Here is an 18,589-nt window from a genome sequence, read left to right as displayed (position 1 = left end):
CCAATTATTCACACAACTGTCATATTGCGCCTAGTAGTTCAATTTAAACCGCAAGCTTAGCACTGATGAGCCGAAGCAATAGAAACAAAATATGTGCTTATTGCACAAACCAACAAAACTCCTAAATGTTCAATAGGAATTGGCTTTTAGTGTAGTATTCGTGTATTGACATAAGGGTTATGACATGAAAATGAAAATAAGTTGAGAAAATAAGTGAAATGTGAAATCATCATGTCTTAAACACAAAGTGGCTTGCGGAAATTCTTTGACGTGGACCAAAAGTCACGAAAGGCGAAGTGCAATTTATGTGGCAGGAAATATTCGTATACTATTGGCACAACAAATTTATGGAAAGACCGTTTTGTACATCATAAAATAATGCCACAGTCGACAATTTTATTTCAATTCGAAATGATTGCTGCGCGTGTATCAATTGATACTTACAGGTATCGATACTTTATTGCCTTTTGATACCTTGAATCGATACCCAAAATTTTGGTATCCCGCTACCCTAGGTATCGATACTTTACCTTCCGAGTACCATCTCTACCAATAAGGCGATGATTACCTTGAATAATAGTGCAGACAAATGTACATTCCAAAGTATACGGAAATATGACGATTGCACTGCGCCAAAAATATTAAATACATACTTGACAAAAAACACAACGGCCGGTCACTTTTCAGATTACGAAGTTGAATTTAATAAAAAAACATACCTTAAGATTGTCAGTGCTACGTCCGTTAAAAACCAGTTCCGTCAATTATTATGATTATTTTTCAGATTTCAGTATCAAAACATGATTTATTTTCATACTAACTATAAGCGATTAATGTTTAGTTATGCACGAAACTCCACTCTGCTGCTTAAGATTAAAACTAATTGAATGGACTTGATAAAGTCACAAAAAATGTAGTGTGAAATTGGACATACTTTCAAGAATTGTTGTATTAGACTAAATCACACTTGCAAAAAAGGTTTTCATGATCAGTAAACCTTTTAGAAAACAGGACAATCATCAGAGTTCGGTAGAGCAGATATAACACATGTAATAATTTTTCCCAATCAAATCGAAGCTTTTTGGAACCACCCCAGCTCCTCGCAGCAATTGGCTGGACCGAAGCACGCTGCACTCGTGTTTGGCTCTCAATCGCAGTAGTGGCAATTTACTTACCTCTTGCCGGTTGGTGCTACTATACAGCGTGGTATATTACGACCTGATATCAGACAGACAGAACTCAGTGTTCGCTAACGCTTCCTTCCATGTGCATACCCGAATCCGGAATAGTATTTGAGCCGCGCGCGCTTTCGTAATTGCTCTTAATTTTTCGAGTCCTTTTATGTCATACAAATACGGAATTAGTTCAGTCGTATATTAGTGATAAATAAAACCTACGGTGTCAGATTCTAACCTAGAGCAGTGTGTAGATACGGGTTACGAAGGCCACGTTCGTGTCGTGATAAGACTACGCTGCAGGGCTATTGATGTTTATTACTTATCAAGCTCATTGTTGACAGTTGATTGACGTTTTGTGGGAATGATCAGTGCAGAGTCCCTAAAGAACATATCAACTATCGTAGTTGAGTAAAAGTGGTGATCTGCAAATAGATCACAGCATTATTTCGATCTTCCGGAAAAGGAATACGTATTGTGGAATACCAAGGTGCTTCATGCGACGGCACTATTTCGTTCAACAGATGAACACCCGACAGCGAGTTGATCCCGAAGGGATGTTTTCGGTCAGCTCCACTGTTACCGGTGACAACAAATCGAAAAGCTTGTGCGAAGTTGCTTACGATGTCACCGATGATGTTTCCATCTCCCAACATGGACCGCCCGATTACGGAATAGTGAATATCTACCAAAAAACTGGTGGAGGTTTGTCCGGCGTTGATAAAACGGTGTACCATGCCAACGACGACAAAAGTGAGAATGGAAGCAATTTTACTGCTTCCGATGAAGATAGTGATATAATCTCCGAGTACATCGGGCATTACGGTTGGTGGCAGTTTTGCTGGACTTTTCTGCTGTGTTTGTTCCAGATTCCCACCACGTTCCATATATTCTGTTTGGTGTTTCAGGTATGTTAGACTGAATTAAAGTTAGCAAAAATGGTCTATTTGTGTCCTAACTTTTAGGGTTCGTAATATTCCTATCACAGAAATATGAAAGTAACTGTTGCGAATTTCGAAAGATCGTTTATTCGTCAAAATGAAAACTGAAGTTGATTTCTCCATTTCGTATCTCTGATCAAGTTTTCGAAACAAAAATCGCTGGACATTTTCTGAAAGTAAGCTCAATATAGTTCCTAAAGCAGCTGATCAAAAAATGTGAATAATAAATTCTGCTATGGTCGATCTCTTCACTCAAAGTTGATATTCTTTATGCAAAAATACCAGCAGAATCGTTTAGTGATAGTTAGAGATTTACTCTCATGCCAATTTCTCACTTTTTATTACTTTACTTCGAAGACTGACTGTGAAACTTTAAAAAAATTGAATGCGTTTAACCAAAAGGTACTCCTGACACGTTAATAACTCCAATGAATGGATTGCTATTAAACCGTAAATAAATTTATCAGGTTTTCTCTTTACACAATTTTTTGGAAATAAAAGTTCTCCTGGGTATTTGGACCAATTGGAGTTGTTTTATTCGTTTGAAACATAACACATTGATAAAGATATATTACAAATAAATTCAAAAACTGTGCGAATCATGTTTTATTGTTTTACCCCAATACTTCTCAAAAGTCGTATCTTCAGTTAAACTTTTTCCCGCATTCCGAATGTAGGCAGAATGCAGTTGACCGACATTGATTTACATATCGTAGAAAATTAGAATTAAATTCAATTATCGCACGAATCATGTTATTCTGTGTTACCCCAAGTTTTTCTTTGAATGAAATTTATTATGAATACTGATCTACAATACTAAATCAGGTCCAATCCGACCCATCAAAATTGGTCCATATCGCGTATAAAATTCCAGCGATGCAAGCTCATACAGTGGTAATGTCAGTACTAGATCGTTTAGCCCGACTTCAAATTGATTTTGATCAACCTACCCGAAATTGATTTTGGTCAACTGTAATCAGCCTCCTTCCAAAATTAGGTATAAAGTTGAATTGAAGATGCGAATAATGCTCATAATTGAAATGAAACGGGTTATATGCTGTCATTCCTGCTGTGCACACTAAAAAAATTTGAATTTTATGGGTGCCTCAACCCCTCATACGATGTAATTCATAAATACCTAATATGTCAAATGACGGAACATTTCTTTTGTAATGACTTAATTTTAGATTAGCTTGAATGTTACTACTTTCGACTGTTACTTGCATTCAGCTAGTAGGTGCGACTGTACGAGGTCTGTTCAAAAAGTTCCCGGAATTTTTTAATTGCGCGCGTCTGGAGAGTCCGGTTTTCAAAATTTTTTTTTATTTTGTTGGTACATATGTCCCTAATGTATGGTGAAATTTTCAGCTGTATTCATTGTTTACATTCTGTCTTGTAGCGGCTGGTGTAGACGTGTTTTTTTGAGCTCGGCGATTTTTGTCTTGGTGACGTTGGGTGCTTCCACGTGGACGATTGTGCTTTTCTTTCGACATCATAACCATACACCCATGTTTCATCACCAGTTATGATCCTTTCAAGTAAATTTGGATCGTCGTTGACGTCGTTTAACAGCTCCTGAGCGATGGTAATGCGTTTGTTTTTTTGATCAAAATTCAGCAGTTTTGGAACGAATTTTGCTGCCACTCGTTTCATGCCCAAAACATTTGAAAAAATATGATGGCATGAGCCAACTGATATGCCAACTTCATCAGCAACTTCTCTAATAGTGATTCGGCGATCATCCATAATCATTTTTTCCACTTTTTCCACATTTTCATCGATTATTGACGTGCTGGGTCGACCGGAGCGTTCGTCGTCTTCAACGTCTTCGCGGCCATCTTGGAAACGCTTATACCACTCGTAAACACTTGTTTTTTTCATAGCAGACTCACCGTAGGCTCTCTGTAACATTCCGCACACTTGGTTACACTTTATTTCATTTTCCACGCAAAATTTAATACTAATTCTTTGACTCTTCAATTCTTCCATTGTTTAAACTAACAAAAATCGCCGTGCTCAAAAAAACACGTCTACACCAGCCGCTACAAGACAGAATGTAAACAATGAATACAGCTGAAAATTTCACCATACATTTGGGACATATGTACCAACACAATAAAAAAAAATGTTGACCACCGGACTCTCCAGACGCGCGCAATTGAAAAATTCCGGGAACTTTTTGAACAGACCTCGTATGAATGTAAATGCACCTTTTACCAGCCAAGCAGATGTGTGTTTCTTTGGCTCAATCGATTAACAGACTATTTTGCGATCTAATGATTCTCGGTTCTAGTAGCGGTGGTCGCAATAAGTAATAATTTTTTTATTTCAATGAATTTCATGTCATGGAATTGTAGTCATAATATTAAATGTTCTTCCATGTAAATTTGCGTGAACTGCAACGCTCCATTTATGTGCATCTAATAAGATGTAAAATCACAGGGTTTTTTCAAAGTGTGTACATATTTTGGTTGCTAGAGTTTTCTTCATAATATGAACTCATATTGATGTGTCGTATTTCATCTGCTTTAGTATTATATATCAAAGTCCAACTAAATTTTACTACTTGAGAAAAATTGAAAATTTAACCGCTTTAATCAATAAGTTTTGTACGGTCATTGACACTTTATGTAATCCAGTTGTCAAAGCTTTTTACATCAGAAGCAGTCTTTTCAGTCTTCTGCATGTACCTCGGTTTTATGTCATATAGTTAAACTTGAATAAAATCTAGTACTAAATGGAAATTTTTAGTAAAATGAGGTTATTAGCGTTTCAGTTTTTCAGATTATTTTACATCAAAATTATGCAAAATTCATTATTAAAAACTTTGCTTTCGCCGTTTTCCGATAGGTAACTGTACCGGCCGAGGCTGGTCAAAATACATAGATTATAATGCCTTTAAAGTGAGTGTGTACAGTGCCTAACAAATTGTCATCGCCGTTCCAATGACAGTTGTTCTTGGTTTCGTATTATTCACGCTCGAAAATGTCTGTTTATGTGCCCAATTCTCGCCATTTGCGGGAAGTTTTACTTTTCTGTTACAATTCGAAAAAAAAATGCAGTTGAAGATGAAGTGAAGAAACTTACGGTAATGCTCCTATGAGTAAAAGAACGTATCGGGAGTAATTTCAACGTTTTAAAAATGGTGATTTCGATGTCGAAGACTAACATGGTGGTGGAAGAGAAAAAATCTTCAAAGATGAACAACTAGAAGCATTGATTGATGAAGATTCGTGCCAAACCCAAGAAGAGCTTGACGAATCGTTGGAAGTGAGTCAGCAAGCCATTTCAAAACGTCTCCAGGCCCTGGGCATGATTCAGAAAGAAGGAAACTGGGTACCGTACGAGTTGAAACCGAGGGACATCGAGCGTCGTCTATTTGTATGTGAGCAACTGCTTCAAAGACAAAATCGTAAGGGGCTTTTGACATTGAATCGTAACCGGTGATGAAAAGTGGGTTCGATACGATAATCCTGAATGCAGTAAATCATGGGGAAAGCCCGGGCATGCTACTTCGTCGAAAGCAAAACCGAATACTCACGGCGCCAAGGTTATGATTTGTATTTGGTGGGATTCGCTCGGTGTGATTTACTACGAGCTCTTAAAACCGGGTGAAATCATCACAGGAGATCGCTACCGAACGCAACTGATGCGCCTTAGTCGCGCTCTAGAAGAAAAGCGGCCACAATATCAAGAGCGACATGACAAAGTCATCCTCCAACACGACAATGCCCGGCCTCACGTCGCAAAAGTGGTCAAAAAGTACCTGGAAACGCTGAAATGGGAAGTCTTGCCTCACCCGCCGTATTCCCCAGATGTCGCCCTTTCTGACTTCCACCTAATCCGTTCGGCCTGGAAGATCAACATTTCCAATCCTTCGAAGAGTTGAAAAAATGGATTGCTTCATGGATAGCGTCAGAAGAGGACTCCTTTTTTCGAGCCGGGATCCGAAAATTGCCGGAAAGATGGGAGAAAGTTGTCGCTAGCGACGGACAATACTTTGAATAATACAGAATAATAGAGAATTGAATGTAAATTACGATATTAAATTTGTTAAGCTGATTCTCATGCACCCTACAATATGCATTTGCTCAATAAGAAATATTTATACGTCTTTTTGCTGTGCCGTTTAGAGTCCATAACAATAGACCGCGGGTACTGATCCATCCGAACAACCTAACCCATTTCTGGAAATAACACGAACCCCACGAAAATCTACGAATCTATCGACCGACTTATAAATCCAAAGCCTATTGCTTTCTCTTTATGAAATTTGACCTTCTGTTTCAACAGACTTTTCTTAGCCCATTGATAGCGTACTGAACCATTGTATGGCTGGTGCTACGATCCTACCGACACTAAAAATCCTTCCCGGTCAGGGATCAAACATACGACAACTAGTTTTGTAAGACCAGTGTCATATGCATTGAACCCCCAACCCGGATTAAACATAATCCAGTCATCCTAAGTTCGGTTATATACAGGCTCTTGTTCTTGAAGATTTTATGGTCTCTACCAAACTTAATGGTGCTAATGGACAACAAATCTCCTCTGCTGTAACTAGAATTTCGGCTACAACAGGGATAAAAATCTACACCATGAACATAAGTGTTTCACGCTTAATCTTGACGGAGTTTGACTTGACTTCGACTACGTCTAGTGAAAGTGTAAATCACTTCAAATCTGTGGATTGATATGGATTTTATAAATAATACATTTTTATTCCATAAAAACAGTACATTAAAACCAAATGTATGACAGTCGAAATGTTAGACAAGTACATATAAGCTAATCATCGAAATATCAAGATTTTAACAGATTTTACACAACTGGCTTGTAAGATGTTCACTTCAGTTTGTGGATATTCTTTCTACTCGCTACACAAGTTGTATCTTCGAGACGGGTTCGACAAGTAAGTTATCGAAATTATTTTCATACTGATTCCCAACTTAAATTTAGAACTGCTAGATGGCTAAAAACGATTTGTTATGGATTTTTCAATTTATGAAAGAATTTGAATATTGCATTTTTGATTTTATCGGTTAACCTTACACAACCCCGTATGTTTTTGCTCTAGTGTGTTCCGCCTTATAATTGTACCGTTAAAATTATGCAAGTAAAGTATTGAAAATTTGCAAAATTCATACAATCAATCAACTAGTACTTGCGGTTATCGATATTCGGATGTGTGGAAAAAGCATGGCAGTTTTATTCATATTCACGTCATCCGGTTATATCTCTGACATTACCCTCCCATCTTTTCAAAAGACGTTTCTGGATCGTGAAAATATTTCTTCGTCTTCAGAGGTAAAACTGAAAGTATAAAATAAACCATATCTTTTCTGAAGATGCTCAACATTTTCCCAAATTATTAATATTCGCATAATTTTATTTTATATACAATTTAGTTGGTAATGGTTTTATGTTCAATTTTTATGATTTTCTCAAGTTTTCACTACAGTTTGCGCTCGACTATGAAACTTATGGATTTATGCATCATACAAATGCGAGCTTCTATTGATCAGTCGATATACGCGACAAGTAGTTCTTGATTCACATCCAGCCGTCATTGGATTTTTTGTTCATTGCATTTTGGGAGATAAATTTTTTGTATTTTAAATTTTTGAAGTAAAATTCTTTTGTTACAGTTACAGCCTGAATAGAATTTTCTCTGTTCTTTCACTATGTATTCTTAGCTGTGTTATGTTACCGTCAACACCTGGTTATATCACAAACTCTCCTAAAAGGGTATTCAGCTTTCTATTCTTTTAGAGCCATCACTGCATTCAATATTTAAAAGGATCAGGACTTCGGAGACGCTCGTTTAAATAAAGATAACTTCACAGTTTAACGTTCTAGTTGGAAGTGCCAGCACCCGACCAACACATATATTTTCATGCTTATTTGAAGTAACTCGAAAGTGTCATATTCTCGAATCAACACTGATATAAAACAATATTTTAATATAATTGCATCTGCTATACACAACAGCACTTCCCCTTTTAACGAAAAAGTTTAAAAGGCAACTAAAAATCTGAACAAGTTAGAATCCTTGCAAATGTTATTTTCAAAATTTAGACCGACATATACCATCAGTAAATCAAAAGTCAAATTTAACTCACAATCGCACAATCATTATCAGCCCTTGCCGTCCTTCAACACCTGAGTTTTGTTTCGACCATCGCCGTTTCTTGAAAAAAAATTGCTTATTTTTCTTGGTTTGTATCCTCGTCACGTCCAGAATTCTGACGAAATTGTTCGTCACATACGGTATATTTATTCCCAATTAGGATTTCAATCGACACAGCACATGATCTATCATATATCTGCGCTTGTCCATATCGACGAACTCTCCGCTGGATGCACTGCTCCATGAGTTTCATCTCCAACTGCAACGCCTGTATTCCTTTTGCAGTCGGTCATCAGAAAATAAGCTGTAGTTTGCAGATTTCCAATTTTCATTTGAAATTCGCCAACAACCGTCGGCCTGCCTGCCCTTAGGCGTATATTTGTTCTTGGAATCCTCGCATGTCACAAACTGTAAAATATAAAACATCACACTAACATGGACCCGAAATAACGTTCTGGAGTACTCAACACGAGGTAAATTTTTCCTACATTTAGCTCTGGCGAATATGGCCCCAAAATGAAAAATATAACGTTATTATCCATACTTTCCAATTTACACTCGTCGCCACTGTTATGTTACCGTCAACACCTGGTTATATCACAAACTCTCCTAAAAGGGTATTCAGCTTTCTATTCTTTTAGAGCCATCACTGCATTCAATATTTAAAAGGATCAGGACTTCGGAGACGCTCGTTTGAATAAAGATAACTTCACAGTTTAACGTTCTAGTTGGAAGTGCCAGCACCCGACCAACACATATATTTTCATGCTTATTTGAAGTAACTCGAAAGTGTCATATTCTCGAATCAACACTGATATAAAACAATATTTTAATATAATTGCATCTGCTATACACAACAAGCTGATTTCTCTAACTTCTAACTTTTTCAATAAATTCTCAGTAAAAATATAAAAAAACAGACATGTAACGAGCGAGAGAAATTTCAAAGACAATAAATGCAAACGTTTGCTCAGAACTTTATTCTGTTGCGATATCCATTTCGCTATCCAAATTGAAATAAGTGGCATAAAACGAAATAAAATAACGGTCTCAAGGTTCTGATGCGCTGCCGTTCCTTCGATGCAGGTGTTTGTTCATTCAATGCAATTATTCAATACGACACTTTACGAAAACCGCAACTCCGAGGGTCTTCGTGATGCAGTCATTTGATGCCTATTGATCAATTTTAAACTACGGTATATTTCAAAATTTTTCCAAACAGAAGGTGAGATTTTGAATCAGCATATAATATTTCTGTCACCACGGTTTATCAACATTTCATGTTAAATCCATGAAGCGTTTGAATTGATCTGTCAAAGACCTTCAAAACAATAATTTCGCCTATTGCGGCTCTTGCAATATAGTATTAATTTACACGATGTAAACAGCAAATTATTCGTTCTCATAGATTTCATAAAATCATGTCCCCATCAAGTTCCAACTGACCGGACGCGACAAAGCATTGCAACATTCAAATCAATTATCTGCCCTCCATGCGAAAACTTTCCGATATCGAACCTTTCCTGTCGGTGGTTTCCACCTAACCTAAATAATCGCATGCTGCGCGAATAATGAATTCGGCATCCTCTCGCGTGAGGCAATGCCTCGAGTGATCTTGACACCACCGTTCGGATCAAGCAAAGATCGCGTTATGTGGATATATGCTTTTATCTTGAACCCATATGTCATAGCCGATCGATTTGCCCCTGGCGATGTGGGATTCCGGCGTGGGCCTTTACAGAGGAAATGTAAACGAAATGTTCCTTCACATGCAATTCTTCGAGACCCGATTTGGGCTCACTCGAACCATCCGAACTCGCAGCTGTCTGACGCAGTCATTGCGATTGTTATTCAAGCGATTATCGCACCTATAGATGTTAATAATTCCGGCGGGCTGCCTTCCGCAGAGTGTGGTATGGAAAGAAGTAGAAAATTCACTTTCGCCTAAATAGGGGACGGAGTCTTAATGTTAATCTGAAGGAAATGTGTAGTTGCTACAGATTGAGACCGGATCAAAAGCCACTGCGAAAAGACTGGGCACATAATGTTCAATTTACAGTAGTTGGCTGCATAAAAACCCCTAGGGTCAGCATAACGTACCATTACTCTAGAAGTTTAGAAGATGACATCAATGTTCACAGGTATGAATTGGGCACTAGGTAATAGGTTTATTCACCTTCGATCGAAAGAAACTGTTCGGGTTGAACTTGAAATAGCGAAATGCCATCTCGGTGCAAACAGCATACGGCCTATGGGCGATGCATCATGTACATGTATTCGATGCCAAGGACGTGGTCAAGAAAGTTACCGAGCTGTACTTGAATTACTGTGAGTAAATAAAAGAAGCAAAAAAAAACTGGAAAGTAAGAATCAACAGTAAAATAGCATTGAACATGGAAACTGTTGGTAAGAATCAGAAGCAATCGGAAGATGTTGATTCTTTTTGGGAGACCGTCTCTTCATAGTCCAGTGTGCGTGAACACACGGCGGAACTGTAGTAGACTTGTCTAGCTCACGAGGGAGTTTAAGGTCATCGGTTCAAGCCTCCGAGTAAATATTGAATACGAAAAGTAATGCTATTCAATCGGGAAAAGATTCGAATAAGCCTTCCCCAAATGCATTCAATTTATTCGAATCTTGAATTTTTAGTCACCCAAGTTTCACTTTTCAGCTGTGTTACAATTTCAGATAAACGAGATGTGGAAACAGGTTTTAAATATCATACAAACATGACACACCTGCCCTTTTGTGACCATTTGATAATGGTTTTCATAAGCGATTCATGCATTGTCTCTCTCAATGTTATTAGGTAAGGCATAAAAGTTACTCTACCCAACAGTAAAGTAGAAGTCACTGTTATAATACTCTTGTTGGCCCACATTTGTCTATATTATTGATGTAACATGTCGGTATATGAGTCCCTAGTCTGACAGATAGATGGTTTCACTAATAAAAAATCCCTCTAGCGAGACATTCTTTAGATGTCATCAGTCAAAATATCATCACATTCATTAGTGTTGTTGCTATCAGTACCGCTACTTTTAGAAAATTAAGATCAATGGATAAACCAGAATTTCATGTGTTGTTAATGCATTGTTTTTAATAAAACATTTTTTTTAATAAAAATAACGTGTTTTTTTCAATTATAGAGGTTTTAACCTTCAGGTCATTCGTCTCTTCGGGCCAGAAAAGCTTTCTGACCCTATGTGCGGGGTTGGGAATCGAACCCAGGTGGGATGCGTGGAAGGCATCGACTAACCCATCACGCTATACCCGTCCCAAAAAAAACATGTTTTAATCCACCTAGTGGTGGAATGGTACCTTTCTCATCATCAACTAACATGACCCAAAAACTCTTTTATTTTTTCAGTAAAATTTAGAAGATTGTATGCGACTTATCATCGTGTAATTTCGGAAAACGAATCCCGTACAAAATTCAGATTTTTTTCACGAGTACGGGTCAGTTTCAGAGAAAATGTTAGTCGGGCACGGGTACCGATTTTGGCAAAAGTTTGGGCGGGTGTCAAAAGTTTCAAAAATAGCCGCGTAACATTTTTGCTTTTCTTATATAGAAAGGTTATGCAATCACTGTGAAAACCAATTTTTATACCGAGACCGATAGATTTTAATGAAATCTAAGTTTGGATCTGATTTCCGGTTCCGGAGTTATATGGTAAACTGTGCATAAAAATGAATATATGTGTACTTTTTTTCTCAAAGATGGCGCGATCAATTTTTACAGTTTTAGATTCAAATCAATTGTCTTATGATCAGCGCCGGTGAAACATTCTATGCCCAGGTGGGTAATTTTTCGTACCAGGGAGAACGACCTACTATTTTGAAGTATTATTTAGACGATTTTTAAATAATATTTTCAAGTGTTAAATTTTTAAGGATTAAATACAATATCAATTTTCGAAATTATTTCTTTGAGAATTTTGGTTACCCTGATCATTTAGTTGGTTGGGTTGATGGTGAAATAGCACATTGTTAAAAAAGTCCCGGGACCGACTGAGATGACGTTTGAAATGTCAAACTATCATCATCGTTCAGAAGACGATGTGTTTTCACGTCAATCGCACCACAAACACTAAACTTACCGACATATAAGTGACGTTACTTTTTGATTCACGAAAACTTAAAAATAACGAATTCCGTTTATTGATAAAACATTGCTTCCTATAAGGAAAAACCGGGCAAGTCCAGCAATGGTTTAAGAAGTGTTACCCGCTCTCAGATTAAAAACCAAGATTTGTGGTATTCTGATTTTAACGTGACAAAGTTAAGCAGTCATCCGGAAAAAACAAAATCAAAGTCCGACTGAACTGGAAGTGCTTTTATGATCGTATACGAAAATCTGGGCATGAAAAAGATCTTTTCCAAATAGGTGCCTCCTTCGCTCACCATCTATCAAAAGCAACAACGCATCAACAATCCAGAGAGCTGGTCGGCACTGTTTAGTCGCAATAAAAAGAATTTCTTGCTTTGGTATGAAACAGTGACTGTGAAAATAGTGACTTTGTGAGAGTGTACTGACGTGATATAGTGGAATTCAACGGTACAACAACATTACTATTAGTGAATCATATGGAAACCGTGAACTTATGTATACGAAACTGTCATATCAATTAGAGGAATGACAATGGTTTAAAAAACAGGGAGAATTAGACATTGTTCGTGGTTGAGTTGTAGATGTTCAAAACCTAACCACTGTCTATATGGTTTACTTCTATATTTTGAATTTGTACCCCGGTATAGAAAACAAAGACGCATTCCTACGTCAAAAGATTTTGAGTGATTTCATTTATGTGAAGATAAAGAATGGAAAGGCGAGATTGGTTGATTTTAACAAGCTGCAATCTTTTTCTAACCTAACTTTCGCAAGAGGAGTTGAACTTAAGCATCTCATCAATGCAAATCACTCGAGTCTCTGATATGCCGGAAAGTACCGATAAAGGTCTTTTACCACTTACTATCCGAACCGACAAAAGAATAGTTATCAGAAGTTGTTACTTTCTACTTGCTGCTACATTCTCGTACACAATTAATTCTTCACTATCTCTAATAGTGAAAAAGTAAAAATAGCATGATGGGTTTCCATCAGGTAGCGGTGAGTGCAGCGCTACTGAATACCGCTTACAACATAGGCTAGACAGCCAGCACGCTGTGACTCTGGAGGCAACCTTTCATTCTGATGTTCAACTAGCTGTATAGAGATTGAGAAAAATATCCATACAGTGAAGAACTCAATGTGTATAAGAATGCTGTCGCAAGTAGGAACTGACAACTTCTGGTAACTTTTCTTTTACCGGTTCGTATAGTAAATGGTAAAAGACCTTTTTCAGTACTTTCCGGCATACCAGAGACTCGAGTGATTTGCATGAATGAGATGCTTAAACTTGACCCCTTTGGTTGAAGGTAAAAGTTAAGTCACTAAAAGATTTCTGCTTGCTCAAATGACCATTGTCACGCCTCACCATTTTGTTGTAGATCTTCACATCCTTGCTCTACCTTGAGTACTAGCATTTTATAATTCTGATTTCATTTATTATTCTTAGTTACAATAAAACTACTTTTGTTGTTATAAATGATACTAATATTACTATTATTTTTCGTTAGAAATTTTAGGTGGGTAATTACCCACCATTGGAATTTTCGGGTGGGTAGTACTACCCACCGTACCCATCTCTTTCACCGGCCCTGCTTATGATCCTTAACAAAACTTTTGAATTTCACCTGGATCCGACTTTCCGTTCCAGAATTATAGGGTGATTAGTGTAAAACTTCCAATTTTAAATTACTTACTATTTTTTCTCAGAGATGACGTGATCGATTTTTACAGCCTTAGATTCAAATGAATGGTCTTAAATAAAAAAATTCATATTTCATCTGGATCCGAATTCCGGTCTCGGAATTGTAGGGTAAGGTGGATTAAAAATTTGTTACCATCATTTATGGGGCGAAACAGAACACGTAATAATGTTGCTAAATTTGGCTCAAAACTACTCCATTCGATAGTCATTATCAGTAGACGGCCAAACAAACTGATTTCGGCAATAGTGGTTCCCGGATTTCGATTCCAGACGCACCGGAAATAGTGGTCATATTTTTCCAAATAAATCTGACTCACCTGACCATTCTCAGCGATGCACAGTAAGGATAAAACGAACAAAAACGCGACTTTGCTCATAAATTTTATAAAAACTTATGCAAATACTTTCAAAGTTAGTTTTGCTTTTAAAAATTAACCGTAGAATCGATTGATGATAATGAGAAGATCCGCAAAATTTACTATCATGCCAGAAATAAAAGTTCTACTGATCGGTGTTTGGACCAATTATGGTTAAACAAGACAGTTTCGCATATAACTTCAAAAATTGCTAGCAGATAGTTTCCATGTTCGCATGAATCGTGCTACATTCTTATACCCTATTTTTCCCACAAACATAACTTTATTTACATAATTTTGTTTTGAATTCAGATTTAGATCAAATATGAATTATCGATATTAATCCATATTAATAGATCGGCTAAAAAGTTCGTATCGTTTCTATGAGAGGGCGCCACTAGAATTAAATCTATACCATTTTCAGTGAGTACCAACCTTCAAAAGATACGTGTATAAATTTGACAGCTGTCTGATTATTAGTTTGTTAGATATTGCATTTTGAGTGAAGCTACTTTTGTTATTGTGAAAAAAATGGAAAAAAAGGAATTTCGTGTGTTGATGAAACACTACTTTTTGATGAAAAAAAGTGCCGCCGATACCAAAAAATGGCTTGATGAGTGTTATCCAGACTCTGCACCGGGCGAAGCAACAATTCGTAAGTGGTTTGCAAAATTTCATACTGGTCATATGAGCACCGAATACGATGAACGCAGTGGACGTCCAAAAGAGGCTGTTACCGATGAAAACGTGAAAAAAGTCCACAAAATGATTTTCAATGACCGTAAAGTGAAGTTGATCGAGATAGCTGACACCCTAAAGATATCAAAGGAACGTGTTGGACATATTATTCACGAATATTCGGATATGAGAAAGCTTTGTGCAAAATGGGTGCCGCGTGAGCTCACAATCGATCAAAAACAACAACGAATTGATGATTCTGAGCAGTGTTTGGAGCTGTTATATCGAAATAAAACCGATTTTTTTCGTCAATATATAACAATGGACGAAACATGGCTCCATCACTTCACTCCGGAGTCCAATCGACAGTCAGCTGAGTGGACTGCACGCGATGAACCGAGCCCAAAGCGTGGAAAGACTCAACAATCTGCCGGTAAGGTTATGGCGTCTGTATTTTGGCATTCGCATGGTATAATTTTCATCGACTACCTTGAAAAGGGAAAAACCATCAACAATGACTATTATATAGCGTCATTAGAGCGTTTGAAGGACGAAATTTCAAAAAACGGCATTTGAAGAAGAAAAAAGTTTTGTTTCATCAAGACAATGCACCGTGTCACAAGTCGATGAAAACCATGCTGAAATTGAACGAATTGGGCTTCGAATTGCTCCCTCATCCACCGTATTCTCCAGATTTGGCCCCCAGTGACTTTTTCCTGTTCTCAGACCTCAAGAGAATGCTCGCTGGAAAAAAATTTAGAAGCAATGAAGAGGTAATCGCTGAAACTGAGGCCTATTTTGAGGCAAACGACAAATCGTTCTACAAAAATGGTATCGAAAAGTTGGAAGATCGTTATAATCGCTGTATCGCCTCTGATGGCAATTATGTTGAATAATAAAAACGAATTTCGGCAAAAAAATGTGTGTTTCTATTAAACGATACGAACTTTTCAGCCGAACTGTTACATAGCAAACTTTAGTGATCCAAACACGCATAATGGAAATGACAGTACTAGCCCGTTTAACCCGCTTTACGCCAAATAATTTTATAAGTTGTACCTTTGGGATTGATATTACTAAGAAAGACCTAAAAATAAGATTACAAATAGATTCAATGACCGCACGAATATTGTTATACCGTTTTACCTTAAATTATTTCAACCCACTGATACAATTTATAAAATAAATCCACTATCATGCTCGTTTTGCTCGGATAAAAGCATTTGTTTCGAAAAAACCCGGTTAACTTTTTGTCCCCTTTTTTCCATTCGAAGTTTCCAGCTTTTGCACTCAATGTTTCTATACGGTTCTTGCATTCCGAAATACTTAAATAGGTTTTTCCAACTAAGTTGCACCTATCCGACTTTTGCATTCGGCCATATATGCAACACAGATTAACCCTCGTTTGCATTTGAGAAAACATTTTCGGCTATTTGGTGCAAAAATTTAAATGTTTAAATAAATTCCAAAATCGTACCATGAATCGTGAAAAATAGTAATAAATATTGCCAAACACCAAATCGAATTATTTACTATTCATGCTATGCATTGTTGTTGAAATCATGCAGTAGATTTCATTACAAGCTTGCCCGACATTAACTCGCACACCCTGTCCTAGATTCTGATTGATTCAATGCTTATGTTTTATGCTAACAATAACTTCAATATGGGAATCAGTTCTCTCAAATATCTTTGTTTAAGTTATACCCTATTCCGGTAGTAGTTCTTCTCAGCTAGTACAATCCTATGTCAACCTGTCGTTTGTGTTGAACACTCCTGAATGCATTCGTTTTTCTATTGTACCTTGTGAAGCCAGTATCTGGACAGGCCTCACACCTTATGTTAATTTCCGCGTGACTTTATGGAACCATGTTCCCGATGTCTATCTATCTAGAATAGGACCCTGCAATACGTACGAAAGAACTTTGAGCTAGGGTGTCTCGAAAGTTCCAACCTGTATCGTAATTATTTTTCATTTTTTTCAAATATAAACAATGAAATGTTTGAAAAGATGATTCAAATCACAAAAATCTACCAGAGATCATAATTTGTATAATAGGACTATCCAGAACAATTTCCGAATAATATAAGGTACCCTGACCTGCATTCACCAGATGCCAAATGTAGTCATAAGTCTATACGCTGCTTTGCACTAATGTTCAATTCATATTATTGGCACTTACCGATTCGACAATGAGTAATTTTTCAATCATTCATTTGTACTAAAGTTTCACCCACTGCAGAAACAATTAAGAAGTCGCGGCTAAACCGACACAGACTTAACGCCTCTAGGGCGGATCTAGCAATAAGATTGATACTTTTTGTAGGCAATACAAATACAAAGGGATTGTTGATGAACTTGAACTTGGTTGTGAATGGTTGAAAAATGCTTCCAGGAACACAGAGATACAGATTCGCGAAAGAGAATCATTGTGCCCTTACATTCAATTTCACTATCGTTTATTCCATATGCTACATATATCGTTAATTTTCAATTGGTATCCATTTTTGAAGTTAGTAACTGTACCACATCCAAAGTAAGGCGCATTGTAAAAATAGCAAAAACAAAAAACGTTCCTGTTTCAAGCATCCATTTTTAACTGCCGACAATCGCCAAGCTATCCGTCAAACACCTCAGCATAATATTGAATGAAACAATTGTGCATACAAATGGGGCTATGAGCTAGAAACAGCAAACAGGAAGAATACGGCACTTGTCAATAGTTGTTTTGATCAAATGATTTTGCTGTTGCCGGTCATTAAATTAACACCTGTCCCTAGCCATCACAAAACACTTAATGGCGACCAATCAGGGAACCAGATCGCTATGGGTCAGAACGGTTCTCCTGATTGACAAGTAACATACTTTAGAACACATTATACTCGCAAGCACGAGCACGAAATTGGACAACGAAACGTTCTAAAAATTGCACCAATATAATTACTTGGATAATTTTAGTGTATTTCAATCTTTATCTTCCAATGGTGGTATTCGGTATAGATTCAAAGATCTGATTTCCGTGAATTCAAACATTATCTAAGACTAAGCACATAAATAAATCAGACCTTGGACGGCTAACTGTGATTTGGAACCACTTTTTGTGATAATCTGTAATTGACTAATTCAATCCATGTCCTTTAGTTCATACACTCTCTGAGTCTTTTTGTTGTTTTTTTGTATAAGATTTTATTTTTATTTTATGATCTCTGACAGATCTTCGTTACCTGTTTGCCATAAGATTTTTTACTGTTCAATGTTCTCCGTCTACTGTTTGTTATTTAGTATTTAAGATTTTTTATATGAAATCGAATCTTTATTCTTTGAGCTCAGACAACTCTCCGTATATTGTTCTTCATTTTCTATCTACAGTTCTCAGTTTTTAGTTTTCAGTTTTCAGTTTTCAGTTTTCAGTTTTCAGTTTTCAGTTTTCAGTTTTCAGTTTTCAGTTTTCAGTTTTCAGTTTTCAGTTTTCAGTTTTCAGTTTTCAGTTTTCAG

General features: G+C 37.0%; 1 protein-coding gene across 1 annotated transcript in view; it reads left to right on the top strand.

The window, feature by feature from the left end:
• Window positions 1-1,222: 1,222 nt before the first annotated feature.
• Window positions 1,223-18,589, top strand: part of LOC131428476 (organic cation transporter protein) — a 94,641-nt gene continuing 77,274 nt past the window's right edge. Inside the window, exon 1 of the mRNA XM_058592456.1 lies at window positions 1,223-2,083. Coding sequence (XP_058448439.1) covers window positions 1,673-2,083 — 411 coding nt within the window. The 5' untranslated portion in view covers window positions 1,223-1,672. The remainder of the gene's footprint in view (window positions 2,084-18,589) is intronic.

This window comes from Malaya genurostris, chromosome 2, assembly GCF_030247185.1.
Source record: "Malaya genurostris strain Urasoe2022 chromosome 2, Malgen_1.1, whole genome shotgun sequence".
Classification (NCBI taxonomy): Eukaryota; Metazoa; Arthropoda; class Insecta; order Diptera; family Culicidae; genus Malaya; species Malaya genurostris.
Note: the sequence above shows the minus strand (reverse complement) of the source record. Positions and strands in the feature narration are given on the sequence as shown.